The sequence below is a fragment of the Erinaceus europaeus genome, chromosome 2, assembly GCF_950295315.1.
Source record: "Erinaceus europaeus chromosome 2, mEriEur2.1, whole genome shotgun sequence".
Lineage (NCBI taxonomy): Eukaryota > Metazoa > Chordata > Mammalia > Eulipotyphla > Erinaceidae > Erinaceus > Erinaceus europaeus.
The window spans coordinates 186627512-186653764 of NC_080163.1; the positions used below are offsets into that span (position 1 = coordinate 186627512).

A 26253-nucleotide genomic window follows, 5' to 3' on the forward strand; every position below is an offset into this window, starting at 1 on the left:
TTCAAGTCTTATACTCTACCACTGAGTCAAGTCTCACTTTGCTTTAAAAACCATTTATTAATGGAATTGGCGTATCGCACTAAAGTAAAAGACTCTGGGGTGGGTGGGTGGGGAGAATACAGGTCCAAAAAGGGTTCAGAGGACCTAGTGGGGGTTGTATTGCTATATATGGGAAACTGGGGAATGCTATGCATGTACAAACTATTGTACTTACTGTTGAATGTAAAAACATTAATTCCCCAATTAAAAAAAAAAGAATTACTAAAAAACAAAACAAAACAAAAAAACAAAACATTCATTAATTTGGGCGAGCGAGCGAAGACACCACAGTACTATTCTGGCATTGTGGTGCCGGGGATGAAACTCTGGAGAGCCCCCTGCTTCTCGGCTGGGACTGTGATGACTAGTTGTTGGAAGCCCTCCACCCTGACCTGTCCCAGATTCCCTGTCTCTGGCGGAGAATGGCAGGTGAAGGAGCATATATGGGTGCATAAGGTCTGCAGCTGGGCTGCCTGGGGCTCAAACCTCACTACTGCTGTTTGTCTAACCAGGCACAGTCATTTTTGAGCCCTGAGCCTCAGTTTCCCCAGCTGTCAAGAGATCACAGTAAGCTTTTCCTCACCGGGCTGAACAAGGGATGACCGTGTGCTCAGCACTTAGCCTGAGGCTGGAATACTACGCAAGTTCCAAGGGGCCTGAGAGGCTAGGGCTCTGTGCTCATCTCTGTTGGAGGAAGGTAATACAAGGCAGAAGTTGTGGGCAGATCTGGGCTCAGGCCCCATCCCACTCCCCAACCCTTTCCCTCCTTGCTGTGGACCTTGACTAATTAAGTGCTTGCTGCTCTGAGCAGCAGTTTCCCCAGCTAAAATGCTTTTGTTTGATATATTTTGTAATCTGTATTTTATATCATGTATATGTTTTATATATTATATAGAGCATGCATGAGTTAAAAGACAAGTGCTATTCTTTCTTTTTTTTTAAAATAAATTTTATTAATTTTCCCTTTTGTTGCCATTGTTGTCTTTTTATTGTTGTTGTAGCTATTATTGTTATTGTTACTGATGTTGCCATTGTTAGCACAGAGAGATATGGAGAGAGGAGGGGAAGACAGACAGGGGGAGAGAAAGATAGACACCTGCAGACCTGCTTCACCATCTGTGAAGCGACTCCCCTGCAGGTGAGGAGCCAGGGGTTCAAAGCGGGATCCTAACACTGGTCCTTACGCTTCGCACCATGTACGCTTAACCCGCTATGTGTGCTTAACCGGCTGCGCTACCACCCCACTCCCCCTTCCTTCCTACCTTCCTTCCTTCCTTCCTATCATTTTTTGACAAGTGCTATTCTGATAATAACATTTCTCACCCAGTGCTGGGGGGCTGGTGACATCAGAAACAAGAGATTCTTTTGGAGGCTGGCTTTGCACAGGCTAAGATGCAAGGAAGGGAGCAGGTTCTCCCTGTGGCTTCCTGGTCCAGGGGCCTTCTTTGTGTCTGGGATCAGAGCCAATCATGGCAGAAACCCTCCCTTGTTGGGGCCTGGTTCAGGGACAGGAACATGGCACCATCTGGCTTACGAGTTGTGAGAGGATATGTTATTAATTGCTTTTGCTGCCAGGGCTTTCACTGGTGTTTTGTGCCTGTAGGATTCCACTGCTCCATAGCAGAGTTTTTTTTTTTTCCTCCTCCAGATAGAAGGTGAAAGAGAAGAGACACTACAGCATTGCCTCACCGATCGTGAAGCTTCCCCCTGGCATGGTGCTCCCATGTGGTGGCTAGAGGCTCACACTTGGGCCTCACACATGGTCAAGTATGTACTTTATCGGGTGAGCTCTCTCTTGCCCCACTGGATTTGAGTTATCAAGGCTCCCACAGAATGTGTGTGTGGTTGTCCACTTGGCAGATGAGACAAGACATGTGACCAGGCACCACTTCCTGCCCTGAGATGGGTGGGGTGGAGCTGTACGGCTGGTGGCAGTCAGTGAGCTGTACAAGAAGCCACTTCCAAGGGGGCTTGGAAAGAGTGGCCTGAGCAGAGCTTTGCAGGTTGAAGACACTAGATCTTCAGTTGTCTGTTACCCACATAAATGAACTGGGGGAGGCCCACGGGGGCCCTTGAGAAAGCCTTCTTTCTCCTGAGATGTGATGGGAGAGCTGGCCTTCCTGTTTTCTTGTTACCAGCCAGAGGGAGAAGAAAGAGGATACATGGAGTAGAGCCCTCACTAACATGGCTGAGATGCTGGATGCTCAGCTTGAGTTTCCTTCTCTGTGAACTAACAACTTCCTACTGCGTATAATGCTGGCCAAATCTCAGTTACTCAGTCAGAAGCATCCCACTGCTATGGGCCCTATACGTTGGGGGTGGGGAGGTACTAAGCCTCCTTTAAAAACTATTCTATGTATTTACCGGATACAGACAGAAAGAGATTGAGTGGAAAGGGGGAGATAGAAATAGAGAGAGAGTGAGAGATAAACAGACAGACATACACATCTGCAGCACTGCTTCACCATTAGTGAAGCTTCCCCCATGCAGGTGAGGGCTAGGGGCTTGAACCCAGGTCTTTACGATGGTAGCATGTGTGCTCAATGGGGTGAGCCACCACTTGGCTCCTTGAGCCTCCTTTAATCGAGTGGATTCTGTGATTCCCCATCTGGCGGCTGTACTTACACTTTCAATTTGGGAGGATAATAAACTGGGATATTCCCCCCACCCCCCACCCCCAATGCTCAAGAGATGAGTTAACTGACTTCTCTGGGGTTACCCTGCTGGCCCAGAGCCAGGGCTGACTCTGCAAAGACTGAGTGAACCCCTAGTTCATTGCCTCCAGGGCAGTGGAGGACTGACTTTTTGGGAGCCCTACTCACCTGCCAAGAAATTACCTATTAGCCCTGCCTTCCCAGGCCTTTCCCTTCCTGAAGCCTCCAGGAAAGGAAAGATAATCAAAACAACAATACAACACAAGTAAGCTTTACCTCATGGACTGGCTTAGTAGTTTATAACCACCTGGCAAAAGTGGTTTCTATATAGGTGGAAAATGGTGTTGCTGTATTAATTTTATTGTCTTAAAATCAGTTGCCTTCATCAAGTCTTGAGGACTAAGCTTTAGGAGGGTCCATAGTCAGACAGACTAAGTGGCAGATACTGGTTAAGCGCAGGTGGTCCAAAGCACAAGGACCTGTGTAATGATCCCAGTTTGAGCCCCTGGCTCCCCACCTGCAGGGGAGTCACTTCACAAGCAGTGAAACAGGTCTGCATGTGTCTATCTTTCTTTCCCCCTCTCTGTTTTCCCTATTTCTCTCCGTTTCTCTCTGTCCTATCCAATAACGACAACAATAATAACTACAACAATATTAACAACCAGGGCAACAAAATGGAATAAATAAATAAATATCTAAGTGGCAGATACCGTAGGTCCCCTCCCCAACCCATCCCCAATGGCTATTCCTTGTCTGTGACTTGGTAGCAGAAGCCTAACTATTTGGGACAGTGCTGCCTTAACTTTTTAATTTTAACCAGAGCACTGCTCAGCTCTGGCTCCTGGTAGTGGTAGGGTCTGAGCTGGGACTCTGTAGCTTTGGATGTTGTTGTCCGTTATATGAGCTGCTGCGCTATTTCCCCTGGCCCTGTGATGCCACTGTAAACAGACTACATTTCCCAGGCTCCCTTGTAGTAGTCCTGATCAGTGAGACCAAATGTCTGCAACCTCTGGGAGATCCCTGGGCATGAGCTGTGAGTGTCTCTGCTTCATTTTGTCCTCAAGCTGAAACTGGCTGTGACAGCTTTAAGACCAGCAGGCATGAGACCAAGTTGGGCAGGGCATCAGTGAGGAGGAGCCTGGGTCCCTGACAACACGGGGAAAAGAAACTATCTTGTCTCACATATGTATGACTTCACTGTTCCAAGGCTACTTTTTCATTCAAAGAGAAAAAGGGGGGAGGGGAGAACTGAGACCCCAGTACTGGGGCTCCCTCCAGTGCCATGGCAACTCCCATGGGGTACAGGGGTCTAAATCTGAGCTGTGCACATGAAAGGCATGAGCTCTACTTGGGAGTGTTCTCTCTCCAGCCCAAACTCACTCTTTTCTTAATAACGCAGCTAAACCTGACCCTAAGAGATGGGACAGTCTTTAGCTGGACACATTTTATTATGTTTTGTCTCTCAGCTACTGTCCTCAATCAAGACAACCTGTACTTATCCAGTCACATCATTTTTCTGCATGACAAGTCTTCTTATTGTGCCAAATGCAAACAAATTCACCTATCTGACCATCCACTGGGCTGCTGAATGTGACCCATCTAGGGATATTTTTATCACTGTCAAAATCCTGGTCAAGCTGACTGGAAATCAGGACGTCCTAGCACCTCACCATGCACAGCTCTGGGCAAAGTGAAAATCCTCAGAAAGAGAGAAGATCAAATATGCCTTCAGCTTCAAGTGAGAAATGTTAAAAGTACTCTATCTTTTCTTGGAAGGTGACATCACTGTAAGATTAAGGGTTTGGGGTTCAGGTGATACATTAATGAGAGGAGCGGGAGCAGGTGTCTGCAGGCAGAGGCTGGTGGCACTGACTGAGCCCAGGGATGTCATGGCAAGGGGTATCCTAAGGCCAGCTTGGCTAAGCTTTCTACTTGACCACAGACAGATTTATTTTTATTTATTTTTAAAATTTTGTTTCTATATAGAGGGAGGGGGGAGGGAGAGGAAGAGGGGGGAGAGAGAGAGACAGAGACAGAGACAGAGACACAAGACCACAGCACCAAAGTTGCCTTCAATGCAGTAGGAGCCAGAATTGAACCTGGGCCACACATATGGAAGATACTTGTTGGGTTTTTGTCTCTAGGGTTATTGCTGGGGCTTGGTGCCTACACCACGAATCCACTGCTCCTGGAGGCTATTTTTTCCCCTTTTGCTGCCCTTGTTTTATCGTTGTTGTGGTTATTATTATTGTTGTTACTGATGTTGTTGGATAGGACAGAGAGAAATTGAGAAAGAAAGGTAAGATAGAGGGGGAGAGAAAGATAGACACACCTGCAGACCTGCTTCACCACTTGTGAAGTGACTTCTTTGCAGGTGGGGAGCCGGGGGCTTGAACTAGGATCCTTACGGTGGTCCTTGTGGTCTGCACCATGTGCATTTTACCCACTGCACTACTGTCCAGCCCCCCGATACTCTGGTTTATGGTAGTGCTGGGACTGAATCTGGACCTCTGAGGCTACAGGTCTACATATCTTATGCTCGAACACACTGAGATTATCTCCCTGACCATAACTTCCTCTTCTAATGTATTTTTGCAATGCAGTGGAGGAAGGCAACGCTTTTCAATAAATGGTGTTGGAGGATACTGGACACTCATGGGGGAAGATGAGACTTCAACTCAAAGATCTCACTCTATGCAAAAAATTAAATTTAAATAGACTAAAAAAATGAATCATAGGCTTAAATATAAAACAGTAGGGAGTTGGGTGGTAGCGCAGCGGGTTAAGCACACATGGCACAAAGCAAGGACAGGCTTAAGGATCCTGGTTTGAGGCCCCGGCTCCCCACCTGCAGGGGAGTCGCTTCACAAGTGGTGAGGCAGGTCTGCAGGTGTCTTTCTTTCTCTCCCCCTCTCTGTCTTTCCCTCCTCTCTCCATTTCTTTCTGTCCTATCCAACAACGATGACATCAATAATAACTACAACACTAAAACAACAAGGGCAACGAAAGGGAATAAATAAATTAATTAAAAAAAGAATAAAAAATATAAAACAGTAAAACTTGTAGAAATTAAGAAAATCTCTAGGACTCAGAGTTAGGTAAAAACTTCTTAGGTTTTATACCAAAAACATGATCCATACTAAGAAAAAAACCTGGGGGCTGGAAAAATAACTCACTTGGACAGTGCGCTGCTTTGTTATGTGTTTGACTCACGTTTGAACCTGACCCTGATGCACTGAAGGAAGCTTTGGGCTGTGATAGCTCTCTCTTTGCCTTTCTGTATCTTAAAAAAAAAAAAGTGGGGGTAGGGGTGACAGCATAACGGTTATGCAGAGAGACTCTCATTTCTGAGGCTCTGAAGTCCCCGGTTAAATCCCTTGGACCACCATAAGCCAGAGCATATATATATATATATATATATATATATATATATATATATACATATATATATATATACACATATATAGCAAAGCCCTTGTTCAAACTTTTGTCTTGTGAAAATCTTTTAAATAAGAAAAGATTAATGATGGGAGAAAATATTTTAAAATCACATATCTGATATAGGACTTATACCACGACTATACAAAGAATCTTCAGTGATGAAAACTGGTGAATCCAGTTAGAAAACATGGATATTTCATGCAAGTTCATATAGGAGGTGAATAAGCACACGAACAGTTGCTCACATCACTGGCTATTAGAGAAATGCAATATCACATACCTGTCAGAATAGGCACCTGCCTGCCTGGGTGAGCTGCCTTGCACCCCGTCTCTTAGCCCTCACTCTTGCCCCTCACCAGGGCTTTGCATCTGCATGATGCTACTGAGCCCTGTAGGTCCTCATCCTCTCTCTCTCTTTTCTTCTTTCTATTTTCCACCCTTCAAGTTTCCCCTTTGCATGGTGCTCCCATGTGGCAGCTGGGGGCCTAAACTTTGTCCACGGTCTTTGTCCACGGCTGAGTGTGCCCCTCTGCCAGGTCAGTTATCTCTCGGCTTCTCAGCCCTAAATCTTAACAGACACACTCCTCCTGGAGGTCCTCTGATGACACCCTACCCCCTCCCACACCCAACCCCCAGATCTGAAAAATCCCACAAAAGGGCAAATAAGCTGGCAGAATCTATGCCTTCTCTGAGAAAGAAGGTTCCCTCCCGACTGCCTCCCAACCCCCCCAACGGTTGAGAGAGTCTGACCTTTCAGGGGAAGGCTTGTATCTGGCGTAGGTGGTTGAGCCAGGGGTGGAGAAGCTCCCAGAAGGCTGTCGGTAGGGAGGGACTTTGTCGGCCCCTGCTGGTGATGTTGTGTAAGGGGTTTCTGGGAAGCTGACAGGCCTGAAGTGAGAGACAGGAGTGAGAAACCCTTTCAGAGGACCAACAGACTGACCAGCCCCTCAGCTTCCCTCTTGGCCAGGGGCCTGAGAGCCTTCTAAAGACCATTTCTGCCCACCCCTGACAAGATGTTCCCCTGCTGGTTGGGGAATTTCACTTGTAAATGTCTCTTCTATCACTGAGGGTAGGATGGATTCCAAAGAGTATCTGTGAGGCAGCAGCCAGCACAATAACTTGAACTCTCTGAAGCTACTACTCATCCTGGGCCAAGATGGAGGCAACACACATCTCTTCCCACTGCCCTGCCTCCCCCAGAAGTTGGCATTCGCTGAGATCTGGTGCTCATCATTCCCTTGACCTTTCAAAAGTATACATGGCTTTAATCATCCAATGTGTATGGTTAAACTGCAGATACTAGGTTCCCAGGTGCTGAGCCCTCTCATGAGAAGCTCGTAATAGAAATGGAAGGGGAGGAAGGGACAGGTGGAGGGAGCCAAAACGACAAAGGAAAGAGAAAGACCAGAATGAAGAAGATACTAGAAAAAAGGAGGAGGGGGACAAAAGGGGAAGGGCAGGAGGGAAATGAGCATGCTGGGGCTGGTGGCCCTGGCTGTCTCCCCTTACCTCTTGCTGTGCAGGGGCTGGGACTCCCGGAAGGGGACCATGGGGCTCTGTTTTGGGGGCCGGCTCAGGGATTGGGCATGGCCAGGGGTGGGGGGTGCAGCCCACTTGGAGGTTGGCAGAGAGTTGTGGGATGCTGGCCCACTCCACTGCCAGGGGGCATTGCTGCGGTAGGGGGGCCGGCCCCCAGGTGCCATGCTCTCTGGCTCGGTCTTGGGCTCCGAGGTATTCATGTCATAGGTCTCCGGCCAGCCCCTGGGAAGAGAAACACCATTACTAGGGAAGCCGAGGTTTGGGTCTCCTGGCCAAAGCCAGACCAGAGGGCCTGTTTTAAAGTCCGGGTCGATGTTCTTCAAAGTAGGAAACTTACCAGCTCAGCGTCCTCAACCAGGCCTAGGCCCAACACAGGGGTTCTGACAGCCAGCCCTCTCTACCTCCTCTCTACTCTCTTTCTTGCCCATCCCTTCCTCTCCTTGACCCAGTGCTCAAGCCAGCCAGGGTGTTCCATGGACAGCCCTCCCTCCCCCCCAAGTACTCAGGGCCAGAGAGGAGACTGCCCTCAGAATCAAAGGACAGTGTCTGCCTTGTTCCAAAGAAGCTCAGAGGCAGCTGGAAGAGGAGCAGGTGACCTACTTTGTAGGGTGGTTAATAATAAAAAAAAAAAAAAGTGCTATGGAATCCAGAGCCTTGAAATAGATGCAGAAGGGCTGGTGGCTCCCCATGGACCAGGCTGGCACACACACACACTGTGCTCCATTCCTGGCTCAGGAAGGTGGGGAGCTCCCGGGCTGGGCCTGTGTTCCCTGCTACTCTCTGCTACAGTGCAGCTCCGAGGGGGCTGCGAGCCGGGGAGGGGCTGTGCTCGCGGAATCTACCTCCCAGCTGCTGTGGGAGCGGAGCTCAGAGGAGCACTGAGCCTGGCAGCTCTACCATCATCTTGTCATCCTCAGTGGCTCTCCTGGGCCCGGGGAGTCTAAGGAATGCTCAGGGCCACCTGGCAAAAAGACCTAGTGGCCTTGGCTGGGAGGCTGAGGGCCCAGGACATGGCTTCTAGGAGTTAAGAGTGAGCTGCGGACATGTGCTGGCATCTAGGACAACACAGTCCCTGTGCAGTTCCAGGACGTGAGCTGACATTTGATAGCTCCTTCCAGTTATCTCGCTGGCTGGATGGGTGGTCAGTGCTTCCAGGTGCCAGGTGAGGAGTGACATGGTGTCTATCAGAGCCTGCAGACATGCCAGGTGGGGGGTGGACAGGCACCAGTACCCCCTGTTGCTTTGGATCACCCAGCTTTCACATCCCCTTTTTCAGTAGATCTGGCCTGTATGTTTGGATGGGGCTGACTGCGCCCCCCCCCCCCCCCCTTCTTGTTTTGTTCTGCTTTTTTTTTGCCTCCAGGATTATTGCTGGGGCTCAGTGCCTGTACTATGAATCCACTGCTCCTGGAGGCCTTTTTCCATTTTGTTTCTGTTGTTGTTATTGCTATTTTTGTTGTTGGATAGGACAGAGAGAAATTGAGAGGGGAAGACAGAGAGAAATTGAGAGAGGAGGGGAAGACAGAGAGGGGAAAGAAAGATAGACACCGCTTGTGAAGTGACCCCCCACCCCCGCAGCTGGGGAGCCAGAGGCTTGAATTAGGATTAAAAAAAATTTTTTTATATTTATTTATTTATTTTCCCTTTTGTTGTCCTTATTGTTTCTATTATTACAGTAGTTATTATTGTTATTGATGTTGTTATTGTTACATAGGACAGAGAGAAATGGAGAAAGATGGGGAAGACAGAGAGGGGAAGAGAAAGACAGACACATGCAGACCTGCTTCACCACCTGTGAAGCAACCCTCCTACAGGTGGGGAGCTGGGGGCTCAAACTGGGGTCTTTCCACCAGTCCTTGTGTTTTGTGCCACATGGGCTTAACCTGCTGCACTACCGCCTAAATCCTGAACCAGGATTCTTTTTATCAAAGAAATTTCTTTTAAAACTTTTTTTATTTATTTACTTATTTATTCCCTTTTGCTACACTTCTTTTTATTGTTGTTATTGTTGTTAACTTCTAGTTATTGTTGTTGTTACTGATGTCATTTTTGTTGGACAGGACAGAGAGAAATGGAGAGAGGAAGGAAAGACAGAGAGGGGGAGAGAAAGATAGACACCTGCAGACCTGCTTCACCGCTTGGGAAGCGACTTCCTTGCAGGTGGGAGCCGGGAGCTCGAACCGAGATCCTTATGCCAGTCCTTGCGCTTTGTACCATGTGCGCTTAACCTGCTGCGCTACTGCCCGGCCCTCCATCCATCTTCTTTCTGTTTGAATGTTTTTATTGTTGTGAAGCTTCACTACTCAGTATTGACTTTTTGAGATAGAAAGCAGGAGTGGGGGGTGAGGAGGGAAAGCTCCAGAGCAATAAATCCTCCCACTGCCAACTATACTATGCCCTTGTGGTGTACTCAAACCTGGGCCAAGCATACAGCAAAACAGTCATCCCACCGGGAGAGCTACCTTGCTTGTCCCTGTACAAAGTCACCTTCCTTGCTTACTTGTTTATGGTTTGATTTCCCCAATCCATCCTTAAGCTGTACAAGGACCAGGGCCCTGACTGCTCTTTCTGCAGCCGCGCTTATTCCAGTGCTCGGAATGCAGGAACAACCTCTCCCTGGTCACCAATGCAGGTTGCTAGGGTACCAACCAACTCATTATTCTACACTGCATCGATCCTGTCTTTCCTCTATCACTTATACCCTGGAGTGATGGGTTACAGAAGGGAAAGTTCTGTTCAGCAGGATTCCAGTCAACAGATGAACAGAACGAGGACTAACAGAACTGAGAACACAAGTACGGAGTGAGCCATAACAAAACAGTGGCTCCAGATGAGGCCCATGACGGCTGCTAGGAGTGGAGAGGCAACACTTGGTGATGGGTCAAGAGCCAGCGTCTGGACCCTCTGGCTACCTTGTGTAAGCTTCTTTCAGTGAGGTGGGGGCAGGGCTCTTACACACATGGCAAAGCGGTGCACTACCCATCTGAGTTCGATTCCTGGCAACATATGTATCAGAGTGATGTTCTGGTTCTCTCTTTACTTCTTCTTCTCCTTCTCCTTCTCCTTCTTCTTCTTTTTTTAAAAAATAATTTATTTATTTATTCATGAGAAAGAATCAGTCATCACTCTGGTACATGTACTGCAGGGGATCGAACTCGGGACCTCATGCTTGAAAATCTATTGCCTTAGCCACTGCGCCACCTCCCAGACCACTCTCTCTCTCCTATCTCTCTCAGTAATAAATAAAATCTTTTAAAAAGTTCTACTAAATACACAAGACAAAAGAAACAAACTTTGTACTATCTTCTCAGACTTACTACGTTCTGGACTGTGGTGCCTCTTGCTCTGCCTGTCTCCTTCTGCATGAAAAAACATCCCAGAGTGGTTAAATCACATATGCACGAGGCCTAGGCTCCACAACAGTAAAGAAAATAGTGAGGGCAACTGCCTCCTTGGGGACTCAGTGGGGATAAAATAGGACAAAAGATCCTTCAAAAAGTTGGATAAGACTGGCTCACAGTCCGGAGAACTCTCAGAAGGCTAGAAAGGGACCTACCCTATGATCCTACAATTCCTCTCCTGGGATAACCTAACATACCCATCCAAAAAGATTTGTGTATATCTATGTTCATAGCAGCACAATTTGTAATAGCCAAAACCTGGAAGCAACCCAAGTGTCCAACAACAGATGAGTGGCTGAGCAAGTTGTGGTCTATATACACAGCTATTAAAAATAGTGACTTCACTGTTTTCAGCCTATCTTGGATGGAGTTGGAAGAAATCATGTTACGTGAAGTAAGTCAGAAACAGAAAGATGGATATGGGATGATCTCACTCTCAGGCAGAAGTTGAAAAACAAGATCAGAAGAGAAAACACAAGTAGAACCTGAACTGGAGTTGGTGTATTGCACCAAAGTAAAAGACTCTGGGGGGGGGGGGGGAGAGTATATGTCCAAAAAGGATGACAGAGGACCTAGTGGGGGTTGTATTGTTATGTGGAAAATTGAGAAATGTTATGTACAAACTATTATATTTACTGTCGAATGTAAAGCATTAATCCCCCAATAAAGAAATTAAAAAAAAAGAGACTGGCTTACTTAATAATGGACTTTTTGGTCAATATCACACCACTCCATAATCTAGGGCATCTAGTTAGGGAATCCTTGGACTCCCAAACAAATATGATGGGCAAAGTCTTCTATAATGGATCTGTCTCTCAACCATCAATGGTCATTTCCATCAGGAACATCATCACAAGCCCTCTTGTGGGCCTTCCCAGAACCTTGCCCTCACCATAAAGCGCAATGATAGGGACTGCTCAAGTCTCCAAAGGGAGACTAGGTCATCCTGCCCTGCCACTCGAGGAAGACTGGTCCTGAAATGAGTGCAGCCTGCAATGTTCCCAGCTGTGGCCATGAACTGTGGGCTCAGACCAATAGGGGTTCAGAGGTTACACAGGCTCCGGTGCTAAATGTAAATATATATATGGGCCCTGGGTCAGATGGATGGGGTAAGCAGTTAACTTTATTCACAGATTTTTTTTCAAGAATGGGAGCTACTCCAGTCCTAATTCAATTTTTTTTGTTGCCAGGGTTATTGCTGGGGCTCAGTGCCTGTACCATGAATCCACTGCTCCTGGAGGCCATTTCCCCCCTCCTTTTGTTGCCCTTGTTGTAGCTTTGTTGTGATTATTATTATTTTTGTTGATGTTATCATTCATTGTTGGACAGGACAGAGAGAAATGAGAGAGGAGGGGAAGACAGAGAGGGGAAGAGAAAGACAGACACCTGCAGATTTGCTTTACTACCTGTGAAGTGACTCCTCTGCAGGTGGGGAGCCAGGGGCTTGAACCAGGATCCTTATGCTGGTCCTTGCGCTTTGAGCTACGTGCACTTAACCCACTGCCCTGAACCCCTTAATTCAATTTTCTAGCCCTTTTTTTTGCCCAACTCCATGTTAGTTATCAAGCTCACTATGATAGTTGTGGCGCCCTAGGAACATGCCCAGAAGGGACTTCCCAGCTTTTTTCCACCCTAAGACCCCTGCCCTCATTTATTCTACTTCTACTTTTTGTTTCCTGTTTATTGATCATTTTGTCCCACTTTATATCTTGCCACTTTTCAGCTGCCAAGTTGAAGATATCATGAGTCCATCCTGACTTCCCTGGGCAGACAACCTCACCAATATGTCCCAGAACCTCACTTCTCCAGAGCCCTACCCCACTAGGGAAAAACAGAAACAGGCTGGGGGTATGGATCTACCTACCAATGCCCATGTCCAGTGGAGAAGCAATTATAGAAGCCAGAACTCCCACCTTCTGCACCCCCAAAATAATTTTGATCCATACTCCTGGTGGGAGAGGAATGATAGGCGCAAGATGACCAGAGGGCTCTGAACTCCAACTCCATCAGGAATTGGAGAGAGAGGAGGAAAAACATGGACAGACATTTGGATGTAGTAACAGGTGTATATGTGACTTGAGCAGGAAGAGAAGATAGAATCTTTAAAAAAAGGGGGGGGCAAATATATACAAATATAGACAGATAGTTATAGAAATAATAGTTAACCCCTAATTGCAACTTTGGGAGAAATGTGGTAGCTTACAATGGAGGGACTGGGGATACAGAACTCTGGTTGTGGGTATAGTGTGGAGTTGTATCCCTGTTATTTTGTAATTTTGTGACTCAATATTAAATCACTAATAAAAAAAAGAAAAAAAATCCGTCAAGGGGTTGGGGGGACAGTTCACCTAGTGGGGTACACAATTTACCAGGCACAGGGACCCAGGTTCAAGTCCCTGGCACCACATGGAGCACAGGTATGGCATGTGCTGTAATGTGTTTCCTCTTTGAGTATCTCTCCCTCAAATGGAAATTAAAACTGCAAATTAAATGTAATTGGGAATTAATATTGGTTAGCATGTTCTCCCCCCACTCTTTTAGACAGTGGTAAGACTAGAGAGAGAGAGAGAGAAGAGAGAGGAGAGACAGAGAGGAGACCACTATACCAAAGCTTCCTTTGATGTGGGTGGGCAGGCTTGAACCTGGGTTGTGCAGATGACAAAGCAGTGCACTATCCAAGTGAGCTATTTTGCTGACCCTAGAAATTACAATCAGGGATTATGATTTCCAACTGGAATTTAACTGGAAATTTAAAAAAGAAAAAAAAAAAAGTCTCCTGGAAGGAGTATAATTGTGTTGGTGAGAAGACTCAGTGCACCATGGGGAAAAACAAAAAAAAACCCTTGAAGAACGTTTACGAGTTGCCCACAGATGTGGCCTCCCAGCCATTGCCAATGCTGGCTGTCATCACATTCTTGCTGAGGAGTCAAACCCCCCCCCATCCCCAGGGTGGACAGCCTTACCTCCGGGGCGTGCCGTCCTCAAAGGGCGGGATGATGACCACCTTGACAGTGACGGAGGTGCGCAGCAGGTCGATCATCTGGTCGTGGGTCAGGGTGACCACAGCCACCTTGCAGATCTCCACTAGTCGGCTACCTTGCCGGAGGCCAGCCTGCCAGGCAAAGCCGTAGTCTTCCACCTCAGCCACCGTCCCATCGTACTTGACGTGGAAACCCAGCTGCCCCAGCCCGTTCCGCCGCAGTGTCATATCCACTGTTTCCCAGCCATTGGTCATCACCTGTGGGTGATACAGGTGGGATGGAGCGTTAAGACACTGAGCTCAGTGTGAGAGCCCAGACTTCTTTCTTTGAGGTCAAAGACACCCCCTGCCCCTGGAAGATGCCAGACACACCTGAATGTGTGACCCTATGTCTTGGTTTATGGTTTGGATGTTGAGATTGGGGGTAGTAGAGGCTACTGAGAGTGGTGAACTCTCCACAAAACAGACCTATTAATGCTCAGGGGGATGTAGTCTGCCTGGTACTGTTGACTCTTTCCTTTTTTATTTTTTGTTGATTTCAGAGTTATTGCTGGGGCTCAGAGCCAACACTATGAATCCACTGCTCCTGGTAGTCATTTTTTTTTTTTTTCCATTGTACTGGATAGGACAGAGAGAACTTGAGAGGGGAGGGGAAAATAGAGAGGAGGAGAGATACCTGCAGACCTGCTCTACCACTTGTAAGACAACCCCTCTGCAGGTGGGGAGCTGGGGGCTTGAACCAGGATCCTTACACTTCATAATATGTGTGCTTAACCTGGTATGCCACCGCCTGGCCTCCCTGTTGACTCTTTCCTATCCTACCCTCAACAACTATTGAGTGAGACCCAGTACACAATCTTATAGGCTAACTTATTTACATGAAACAAAGAATTGTTGTGACTTCTTTTAATATGTGATGATGAAATTTATTTTTTTAAAAAAACAGTTTCTTTTTAAAAATTTTATTTATTTATTTATTTATTCCCTTTTGTTGCCCTTGTTGTTATTATTGTTGTTGCTTTTGATATCGTCATTGTTGGATAGGACAGAGAGAAATGGAGAGAGGATGGGAAGACAGAGAAGGGGAGAAAAAGACAGACACCTGCAGACCTGCTTTACTGCCTGTGAAGGGACTCCCCTGCAGGTTGGGAGCCAGGGCTAGAACCGGGATCCTTACGCCAGTCCATTAACGCTTTGCACCATGTGCGCTTAACCCGCTGCGCTACCACCCGACTTCTGAAAGTTTTTTTTTAAAGAGGCTGTTTTAGAGGCAAACACTGAACTGTTTACAGATAGAATGACAGGATGTCAAGGATTTGTTTTGAAATAACCAGGGGTGGGAGAAAAGGGAAGGCAAGAAGAGACAAGATTGACCTTGGGCTGGTAATGGGGCTAGGAGCTCATTATGTGAGTTCCTTTGTGCATGTCTGAAAATATCCATAATTAAAAAGTAAAAAAAAAAAAAAAAGATTTGAAGGGCCAGGAGCTGGCTGGCCATATAGGGTCCTGGGCTTACATGGGAGCACCTTGTACAGCAATATGTGTGTGTGTGTGTGTGTGTGTGTGTGTGTGTAACGGGGGTCGGGGTAGGAAGCTGTGTGGCTAGAGGAGCTGTGCTGTGGTGTCTCTCCCTCTGCTTTTTAAAATTAATTAGTTAATTAAATCCCTTTTGTTGTCCTTGTTGTTTTATTGTTGTAGTTATTATTGATGTCACTGTTGTTGGATAGGACAGAGAAATCAAGAGAGGAGAGGGGAAGACAGAAAAGGGGAGAGAAAGACAGACACCTGCAGACCAGGTTCACCGCTTGTGAAGCGACTCCCCTTATAGGTGGGGGGCCGGGGGATCGCACCGGGATCCTTATGCCGGTCCCTGCGCTTTGCACCACCTGCGCTTAACCCGCTGCGCTACAGCCTGACTCCCTCTTCTATCTCTCTTTCTCTCTCTCTCTCTCTTTTTTTTTTTCCAGAGCACTACTCAGCTCTGGCTTATGGTAGTACTGGAGATTGAACCTGGGACTTTGAAGCCTCAGGACTTTGAAGCATGATAGTCTCTTTGCATAACCATTAGGCTCTCTACTCTTGCCCTCTCTTCTTTAGGATTAAAAAAACCAAACAAACAACTTGGTCCAGAGGTGACTCAGCAGCCATGCATTATGTGAGGCCCTGAATACATTCCCCATTACTGCATACTCAAGAACAACCACCTGATTTGGGAGCTGGCAAAATAGTTCACTTACATAGTGCGCTGCTTTGCCATAAGAGTGATCCAGGTTCAAACCCACTCCCCACCACAAAGAAGGAAGCTTTGGTGCCATGGTCTTTTTTACTCTCTCTGCCTCTGTCTCTATCTAAAATAAAAAAGCAAGTGACTGGAAAGGAAAGCCCTTAGTTCAGCGTCTCACATTGTGAGTGGCTTCATCCCAGTCCGTTACTTCTGCTTTGGGGATCAAAAGTTCTCTTCCTTTGAAAGAGTTACCCCTTTAAAGGATTTGGCTATAAAAGAACTTGTGTGGGCCACTGGGCCCACCCTCCTAGAGCTGTGATGGGACTACTGACTGCCTTACATTTCCATCACTATCACTATCTCCAACCCTTTTTCCTTAGACCGCCTACTGCAAAGACAATTTTGATGGCCACATGGACATCCTTTGGGGACCTCATCTAACTCCTGGGTGGCTGGATGTGGACAAATAACTAAGTTTGGGCCAAGAGGGTATGAATTGACGTGAAGGAGTTTCTACCTTATGTCATTTGTTTGCTCCATTTCCCCTACCCATCTTTAAAAGATTCATTTACTATTTAGTAAAAGTGACTTTCCCATGGGGTGGGGTAGGGACGGGGAGCCAAGTCAACATCACTGTGGTACATGCAGCAATAGAGATCAAACTGGGAACCTCAGGCATGTAAGTCCTATGCTCTATCTGTTGAGCTATCTCCATAGCTCCATCTATTCATCCATCCATCCATCCATCCATCCATCCATCCATCCATCCACCTTCTGTAGAGATAGGGCCTAGTGCACATGTGATTTTACCACTTAGGAAGCCTTTCCCTTTGAGAGACAAGGAGACAGAAGAATTAGAGAGAGAAGGTACAGTTCTGGGGCTTTCTCCAGTGCTATATAGCACCTTCCATGTGGTACTGGGACTTGAATTTGGCGGGACACACACACTACACAGTGAGTTGTCTGTCCAGCCCTGAACCCTTGTTCTTAACTACTGTGTTATATAAATTCCATACAGCTCCCACTGACATTAAAAAAATAATGAGGGAGTCAGGTGGTGGCACAGCGGGTTAAGCACATGTGGCGCAAAGTGCAAGGACCAGCGTGAGGATCCCGGTTTGAGCCAACATCAACAATAATAACTACAACAACACTAAAAACAACAAGGGCAACAAAAAGGAAATAAATAAATAAATATTAAAAAAAAAACAACAACAATTCTCTTCCCATTCTTCAGCAGGGAAAAGACACCTGCAGACCTGCTTCACCGCTTGTGAAGTGACTCCCCTGCAGGTGGGGAGCTGGGGGCTCGAACCAGGATCCTTAAGTTAGCCCTTGCACTTTGCGCCACATGTGCTTGACCCACTGCACTACAGCCTGATTCCCATATGCCCATTCTTAGTAGTTTAGAAGCTTTTTACTCTACTTTAACTCTCCTAGAAAGCACTCTTACATTTTTTAAATAAATTGAACATTATATATATATAAATTACACACACTATCTATATATCTATGCTTTTTTCCCCCTCCATACATGTGTGATTTCACCATTCCAGGCATCTTTCTCATTCACACACAGAGAGAAAGAAAAACAGAGAGGGAGAGACATCGTAGCACTGGAGGTTCCCCTTGTGTCTTGGAACTGCCTATGTAGTACTGGGACTAAAATCTGGGCATTGTGCATGGAGAGGTCCATGTTCTACCTAGTGAATCTTCTCTCCAGCCTCTTGAACTTAACATTTTCTATCAGCACCCAGAGAGAATAAATATGCTCTTTTTTTTTTTTCTTTCACCCAAAGGCATGGCAGTGACAGCCTCAGATCTCTAGCCTGAATCTTCTCCAAAAGAAGACTCATTGGACCCAAGTGAGTAAGTGACAGCTGTGATTCTCTCCATCCTAGCTATAGGCCAGTATTTCAGTGGTTCTGATGACTTTGCTGTCCCACTGTGGTGCCGTTTCCTTACCTTTAGCCGCTGGACAATCTCCCGGATGTCCTCCACAGAACTCTCTGCAGCCTGCAGGAGGATGTGGTCCCCTCGCCCGTAGAAGATCTTGAGTGTGGTGGCGTCCGGGGTCCAGCCAATGACATCCCCACAGTAGCAGTTGAACACCACCTCCTTGGTGCGCAGGTCCAGGAGCACCACAAACTCATTGGAGATGCCCAGGATGCAGTCGATCTCAGCACCCTGCGCGTAGTCCTGAGCTGCCACCCTCCAGGCGATGGCCCCTGCGCTGTGCTGCTCGGCGCCCGCCCGTGCTTTGGTCTTTTCCTTCTTCTTGGAGGTCAGTGAGATGAGGTTGAACTTGCCTGTGGAGTCAATGGGAGTGTTGGAGACACAGTTCTCGGCCAGGTCCTTGAGGTATTCCTGGCGTGTCCTGGTGGCCATGGTGTGGAACTTGTCGGACTTGTGAGCGGCGTTCTCGGCGTTTATCACCTTGGCCAACAAGAAGTCTCTAAAGACGTCAGATTTATGGAAAGTGGTCCCACTGGGGATGGGGGGGCCGAAAGGAGGCGCATCTTTGGATCGGGTCACAGCCATGCTGAAAAGGGAGAAATCATTTAGACAGGCAGGCAGAGAGAAAGGCACCCTAGGGAATGAGACTTTACAGTCATAGGACGCACACGTGCATGCTCAGGCCCTACACTTGGATATCTGAGCACAGATTCATTCCTTCCTCTCCACCCTCAGGGGTTCATGTAAACCTGCCCATTTCTCCTGGCTCTGCTCATGTAACTGGATTTGACCAATGATTTCCAAGCACTGGCATGGGCTGGGGTGTGTGTGGGGGGCACTGTCTTGCCTCTGTGCTCCTGTCATCACTGTGAGATACATGTGTCCCTGGCTCTGGGGGCCTCCTGGTCTCAAACAAAAGAGGGACACAAGGAGCAGACTTGAAGCTAACTAGCCAGAACCTGGCTGACCCTGTAGCTTTCTGGGAGGCAGTAAGACATTTCACTGTTTGTGAGCCACTGAGTTGCATGAGGCTGTGTCATGGTAAGAACACTTAACTGGCATGAAATGTCTGTTGTGACTTCTGTCTGATACTGCCCAATGCTATGTGACACACTTGGTGAACTCAACCAAAATCATTCTGAAAATTCACCATAGCAGGAAAGTAGGAGTGAGCTCTTCCTATTGCGGTTCTCAGATCCCACTGAGAGAGATCAGACAGCAACCTAGTGAACTAGAAGTGAATGTGAAAAGGAATCATGTGAAACATGCACCTCCAATTTCTGAACCTCTTTGTCTGTTGTGTAAAGTATGGAGAGGATTCCCCCCCCCCCCCCTTCTGTGTAGCTGGGCCTTCATGCATGTGTAATTTCACTGCTCTGGGTTGCTTTTTCATTCAGATGGAAAACAAAGAAAAAGGCAAAGAGGGAGAAGGAAAGAAGAAAAGAAAGACCATAGCACCAGAGTTTCCCCTGGTACCACAGCACCCCCATGTGGTGCTGGGGTTTAAATCCAGGTCACACTTGTGGCAAGGCTAGTCTTCAAAGGATCACCATGGATGGCCCCCTGAAAGTGGGACAGGAAGGGACCAAGGCACACGCAGACTTTCTCAGGCAGATAAGGCCGGACTCCTGAGACATCACACCTCCTCCACTGCTTGCTGCCCAGTGATCCCCACATTCTCAGAGTGCCACATGGGCAGTGCCAGCCCAACTTAGCCAATTTTACAGCATAGCACAGCTGCTTGCTCAGTATGGATGAAAAGGTAATGACTGAAACTGGAAGAGACAAACAAGAAGAAATAGGTTCCTAGTGGTGAATAGTGGATGTAGGGTCCACTCCAAAAAGCTGTTCCTAGCGAAGAGGTTCTTCAAAGGCTATGCCCTTGGGGCACATTTTCACCACGGAAAATTCCATTAGCATGGCCCTGACCCCATGCAGGGGGATGGATGGGCTGCCCCCACCTGTCCCTCCACTCTAATTCAACACCACCTCCTGACTGTGCTTTGCAACATCCTCACCCTCATGGATTGCTTGGTGACAGATTTTGGCTTTTTTTAAGTCATGGTTTTACAACTCATGAGACTACAAGCTGCTGAGGATTTTGGGACAATAGTACAGCTGGTCCCTGACTCCCCCTTGGGAGGGAGGGGGCTTTCATAGCCCCCCAGTCAGCATTTTTGGTGCACCTGCCAGAGTCAGTGTGACCACTAGGCCCTTGGTCATTGTGTTCAGTAAGGTTTTTACAACACTCACAGTTACTTAGCCAACAACCATTTCTCAGTGCCTGGGCCAGGAACTGACCAACTAGCAGAAATGCCTGTAGGTGCTGGGGAGGCACTTCAGTGGCACAGCACATACCTTGCACGCATGTAGCCCAGGGTTAGGTCCCTGGTGCTGCATAAAAGGGGGTGGAATGGTGCCTTGGTCTTGGTATTACACTTTCTTAGTAAAAACTGAATTAAAAAAAATAGTAAGTTGGGGCTGAGGGTCGGCACATGTGGTAGAGGTTGCACTAAATACAAGGTTCTGGGGTTTGAGCCCCAGCATCATATGGGAGCAACCCTGCATGGCATTATGGATGCAGAAGCAGTGCTGTGGTCTCCTTCTCTGTTCTCTTTCTCCTCTCTCTCTCTCTCTTTTTCTCACCCTTCCTCTCTCTTCTCTTTCTCCCCCCCCCATCTTTCAAATCAAGGAATGATACTGTTGATCTAAGAAGGGCCACTCAGCAGTAGTTATCATACAGGTGCAAGACCCTGGGTTCATTCCCTGATGACTCATTAAAATAAGTAAATAAAAGATCAAGGGGCTGGGTGGTGGTGCACCTGGTAAAGCACAAATAGGGAGGTGACTGACATGGGGCTACTTTCAGGAGAGGCAAGAGCCACACCGATAGGCCATTTTATAGTGTGGTGGGTGCCGCGTCTGGGGGTGGGGAAACAGGGAAGGCCTGTCCAGAGAGCAGCAATATGTTGAAGGATGGATAGTGGGAGGGGGCAGCTCTGGTTGTATTTAAAAAGAAAGAGAGAGTGCTGAAGCAAACATGGGAAAATGTTAACAGCTGGGAAATCTGGTGGTGGGCACATGGCTGTCTGTCATATTATTTTCTGTACTTTTCAGAATGTTTAGAATATTGCATAATAGAAATCTTTTAAATTCAGTTGTTAAAAAAAAAGAAAAGAAAAGAAAAGAAAAAGAACAGGTTTGTGCATGAGAAGAAAAATGGGATTTTGGGGACCAAGCAAAGGCCAGTCTTGAGAAATGGGAGTTGAACTTCAGGCTCCAGAGACAATTCACAGAGGGGAAAGAGGAGTTCAGTGGGTAGTGGGATAACTGAACCTGAAGAAAAAGAAAAGAGGGGAGTCGGGCTGTAGCGCAGTGGGTTAAGCGCAGGTGGCGCAAAGCACAAGGACCGGCATAAGGATCCCGGTTTGAACCCCGGCTCCCCACCTGCAGGGGAGTCGCTTCACAGGCGGTGAAGCAGTTCTGCAGGTGTCTGTCTTTCTCTCCTCCTCTCTGTCTTCCCCTCCTCTCTCCATTTCTCTCTGTCCTATCCAACAACGACGACAACAACAATAATAACTACAACAATAAAACAACAAGGGCAACAAAAGGGAATCAATAAATAAAAATAAAAAAATATATAAAAAAAAAGAAAAAAAAAGAATTGGGGGGATGGAAGGTGGTATACTTGGTTAAGCACACGTTACCATGCTCAGGGTTCAAGTCCCCACTCCCCACCCATGGGGTGGGAGGAATGCTCCATGAATGGTGCCTCTTTTTCTCTCTTCCTATCTCCTACTCCCCTCTCAATTTCTCTGTCTTATCAAAGAAAGAAAGGAAGGAAGGAAGTTAGGAAGGAGGAAAAATGGCCACTGAGAGCGGTAGATTCATAGTGCCAGCACTGAGCCTCACTGATAACTGGTGGCCATTAGAACTAAAAAAAAAAAAAAAAAAAAAGAACTGAACCCAACCAGCTCACCACCACCTCTGGGGCTGCCTCTTCTCTAGGGCTTGCCAGCTTTCAGATCCTAAACAACCCGCTTTTGACCAGGCTACTTTCTAAGTGACCTCAAAGCCCAAAGACAAAGGTCTACAGAACAAGTGGGTGGGGACAGGAGGCCACAGGGCCATACACTCAGCATGGTTCTGCTCACTGGAAGCTCTCAGACAGTGCGAGAAGGAATTGCAGCTTCTGGAAACTTCACTAAGAACACCGGTGAACCTCTGCAGTATCCTCATTTCATAGTGACTTTTAAGATTGTTTTTTGTGAGAGCAAGACACTAGCACTGCTCTTCTCTGGCCTATTGTGGTGTTGGGGTTGGAACTTGGGACCTCTGGGTCCCCAGCCTTTAAAGTCTGTTGCGCTACCTCTGACTATCTCCATGTATAGGACTATATCCAGCAGCTGTACTTGGATGTGTGTGCAGTGAAGAGTGTAAATGAGGTTTTTATGGCATGATGAACTGTAAGAACAGGTGACAGGTAAGAGCCTGGAGGCCCATCAACTGGGGTCGCAGTCTTTCTTGCAAATTCTTACAAATCCACATGCTAGGACATTGCGTAGTCATGAAATATGAAAATGTATTCAATGGACAGGGATGGGAAGTTCTCAAAGACTGCTGAATGAAAAAGTACAGGATGCAGAGAAGTGTGTGCCATAAGCTACCATCTGTATTAGAAAGGGAGAAAAGGAGATATCAGAACCCACAACCCTGCTAACAGCAGGGGCTTCTGTGATGGCAACTGGGGGCCTCAGGAGAGGAGGGAGACTTTATAAATTTGATCTTTCAAATTAAAAAAATAACAACAACAACAACAAAAACCAACCAGAAAACTGTAGCTTTTTGGTAGACCACAAAGGATCGAGGCTCCTTTTCTCAGCATCGCATATACTGGAGTGGTCCTCTGGTTCTCTCTCTCTCTCTCTCTTTTAAACAGGTGCACCACCCCCATTGTCTTTTCATTTATTTATTTATTTATTTATTTATTTATTTATTTACTTATGTATTCCCCTTTGTTGCCCTTGTTTTATTGTTGTAGTTATTATTGTTGTTGTTGTTGATGTCATTGTTGTTGGATAGGACAGAGAGAAATGGAAAGACGATGGGAAGACAGAGAGAGGGAGAGAAAGACAGACACCTGCAGACCTGCTTCACCACCTGTGAAGTGAGTCCCCTGCAGGTGGGGAGCCGGGGACTCAAACTGGGATCTTTATGCAGGTCCTTGAGCTTTGTGCCAACTGCACTACTGCCTGACTCCCATTTTCTCTCTTTCTTAAGATTAATTTAATTTTATTTATTATTATTTATAATAGAATATATTTTTAAATTTTAAAAATTATCTTCATTTATTTGATAGAGATAGCCAGAAATTGAGAGGAAGAGGGAGATAAGAGAGGGAGAGAGAGACAGACACCTGAAGCACTGATTCACCATTTGTGAAGCTTTTCCCTGTAGGTGGGGAGTATGGGCTTGAACCCAGGTTCTTGCACATTGTAACATGCACTCAACCAGCTATGCCACCACCCGGCCACCAAGATTTATTTTATTTACAAATATATGTAAAACAACAAGGGCAACAAAAGGGAAAATAAATAAGTAAATATTAAAAAAAATATATGTATTTGCTTTATTAGTTAAAGGGGTGGGTGGGTGGCAGAGAAACAGAGCATCACTCTGGCACGTGATGCCAAGGATTGAACTCAGGATTGTATGCTTGAGAGGCCAATGCCTTATCTACTGTGCCACCTCCTGCACTGTTATTTATTTATATTATAAGAGAATGAGGGGATCAGAGCACTGCTCAGGCTCTGGAAAACAGTGTTGTCTGGGATTGAACCTGTGACCCCGGAGGTCTCAGGCATGCAAGCTGGTGCTCTAACAGGCTTAATGATCTCTCCAGTCCTCTCCCTGCCTCTATTATATCTATATGTATGTATGTATGTAATTTTGACAAAAAACAGAAAACAGCACACTCTCACTCATTCCCCAATGTCTACAGAGTTGCTCCAGGGACAAGTGTTGACCCAGACGTGGACCACAGCTCTCGCCCACACCCAGACAGCCTACCAGTTGGCCTCTGGGAGTCCCCACTCAGGGTGACAGCTGGCGCCTGAGGAGGATGAGTGGGTCTGAGCCTGGCTCACTGGTTGTAGGAGCTAAAACCTGCCCTGGCAGCCTCAGGTGGAGGCGCGTACCTGTAGCAGACGTTGTCGGTGCAGGGGTTGTGGGCTCGGACGATGATGAAGACATGCTGGAAGTGTGAGCGGATGTTCTTGGGGGTGAAAGGCAGTGCCCCTGGCTCCTGGAAGATGATCGTCACAATGTCGTTCCCTATGTGCCTCTTCCTTAGCAGCTGGTCAAGGGGAAACAGAAGTCGGGGGGGGGGGGGGAGGGAAGAAAGCCAGAAGTCAGCTTAAGGGGTCTCCCTCTTGGGTCAGCATAGCATCTTCTCACCCCACCCCATGGCTATTAGCATGTCAAGCTGAACTGATCCTACTCTTCCTCTCCCCTCTCCTCCCCTCCCTCTCTCCTTCCCTTCCCAGAGTTCATGGGAATTCTTGGCTATTGGTGGCACTGGAGATTCAACCTGGGGTTTCTTGCCCTGTTCACTTTCTTTGGGGTGGTCATGTGCCTTAGGCTTGACCAACTTGCCATTACATCCTTGTCACAGGCCCAGGAACTGGCATGTGAATGGCCCAAAGAGATTCAGTCCTGAACTGTTTCTGGGACACTAGGAAGGGCTAGGTCCTGGTGGGATATGTGAGTCTACGGCTGCTAGCGGGGCATGCCTGCTACTAAGCATAACCTGTGAATATTCTACCATGAAGAAAAGCTGAAATGAAACAGGGAAAAGATTCCTAACACTGAGCCCCGGACCTAGCCACACCTCAACTTAGCCCACTCCTAATACTCCAGAGTCACAGAACAAAACCCCACATTTTCCTTATGTCAGGTTGGTTGGTGTTTCTGTTGCCTGCAGTTCAAATAATGCTGACTGACTCATTCTTCCCTTTCACGGAACCCCTGGCCTTCTCCAGAGACCTGTGAGGGGTGGTTGCAGGAGGCCAGCAGAGTGGCCAAAGAAAAGCTGGAGAAAAGCTGACATTAGATGACACTTGGGCCAGTTTTCACCCCACTCAACTTCAACTCTGATTGTAATCTTTACTTTATCCTGAAAGCTAACCCTAAAACTGACCCCAACCCCATCGCAAATCCCAACCTTCACCCTGACCTTTTCTACTGAATCTAGCCCTAGCTTTAACCCTCAGTCTAGTCCTATCCCCAGTTCTGACACTATCCTTAACCGTACACCAACACTGTGGTGTGATGGTGGCACAGTGGGTTACTGAGGCCAGTGGCTTCCATCTGCTGAGAATGGTGTCTGGCAGGCAGCTAACCAGGGGTGCAATGGCTGGTGGGGTGGGGACAGGCTGGGACACCAAACAAAATTCATCTGTCCCCCCTGGGTCTCTGCTCCAGCCTCCACTGACCTGCTGCCGGTTGTTGGGGGTGTAAGGGAGCAGTGTGGAGACATGGAACATGATCTCGTAGTCCTGGTACGTTGTGTAGAGAGAGTGGGTTCCCGTGGAGTCGGCTGAAACACAAACACTGGTTAGCACTGAGTTTCCAAAACCTCTGGGCTTCTGCCACAGCCCACATACCGTCTGTGCTGGTTTGTAACTTCATGTTTTCACTTAACTCCACTCTTTGAAAATTAAATGAATTCAGATAAAAAGGAAACCTTATGGTATACACCCACCCCGGGGGGGGGGGGCAACAATGTATGTCTGATAGTACCAAGGCCTGGTAAGGCTGTGGAGCAACTAGAACACCTTGCATGTGGCTGGATAGGTGTACAGTTTGTATCACCACTTTGGAAAATTCCTCAGCAGACTGTATTCAACCTGGAGATGGGCTCGATGGCCTGGCACTTCCTCTCCTTGGATCATAGCCAAGAACTCTCACACTCCTGTGCTTTGGGAGATGGGTATAAGGAACGTCAAATGTCAGTCAAAA

At 47.2% G+C, this 26253-nt stretch overlaps 1 protein-coding gene across 4 annotated transcripts in view; it reads right to left on the bottom strand.

Annotated features, from left to right (window-relative positions):
• The window catches only part of SIPA1L3 (signal induced proliferation associated 1 like 3), a 232662-nt gene that overhangs the window by 53866 nt on the left and 152543 nt on the right, over nucleotides 1-26253 (bottom strand). For 3 of the 4 annotated variants that reach the window (XM_060185877.1, XM_007534451.3, XM_060185876.1), the window contains exons 7-12: nucleotides 25728-25831; nucleotides 24432-24589; nucleotides 18244-18820; nucleotides 14038-14312; nucleotides 7644-7895; nucleotides 6885-7022 (exon numbers count right to left, since the gene is read on the bottom strand). In XM_060185877.1, coding sequence (XP_060041860.1) covers nucleotides 6885-7022; nucleotides 7644-7895; nucleotides 14038-14312; nucleotides 18244-18820; nucleotides 24432-24589; nucleotides 25728-25831 — 1504 coding nt within the window. The remainder of the gene's footprint in view (nucleotides 1-6884; nucleotides 7023-7643; nucleotides 7896-14037; nucleotides 14313-18243; nucleotides 18821-24431; nucleotides 24590-25727; nucleotides 25832-26253) is intronic. The other variant, XM_060185878.1, reaches the window with a different exon arrangement.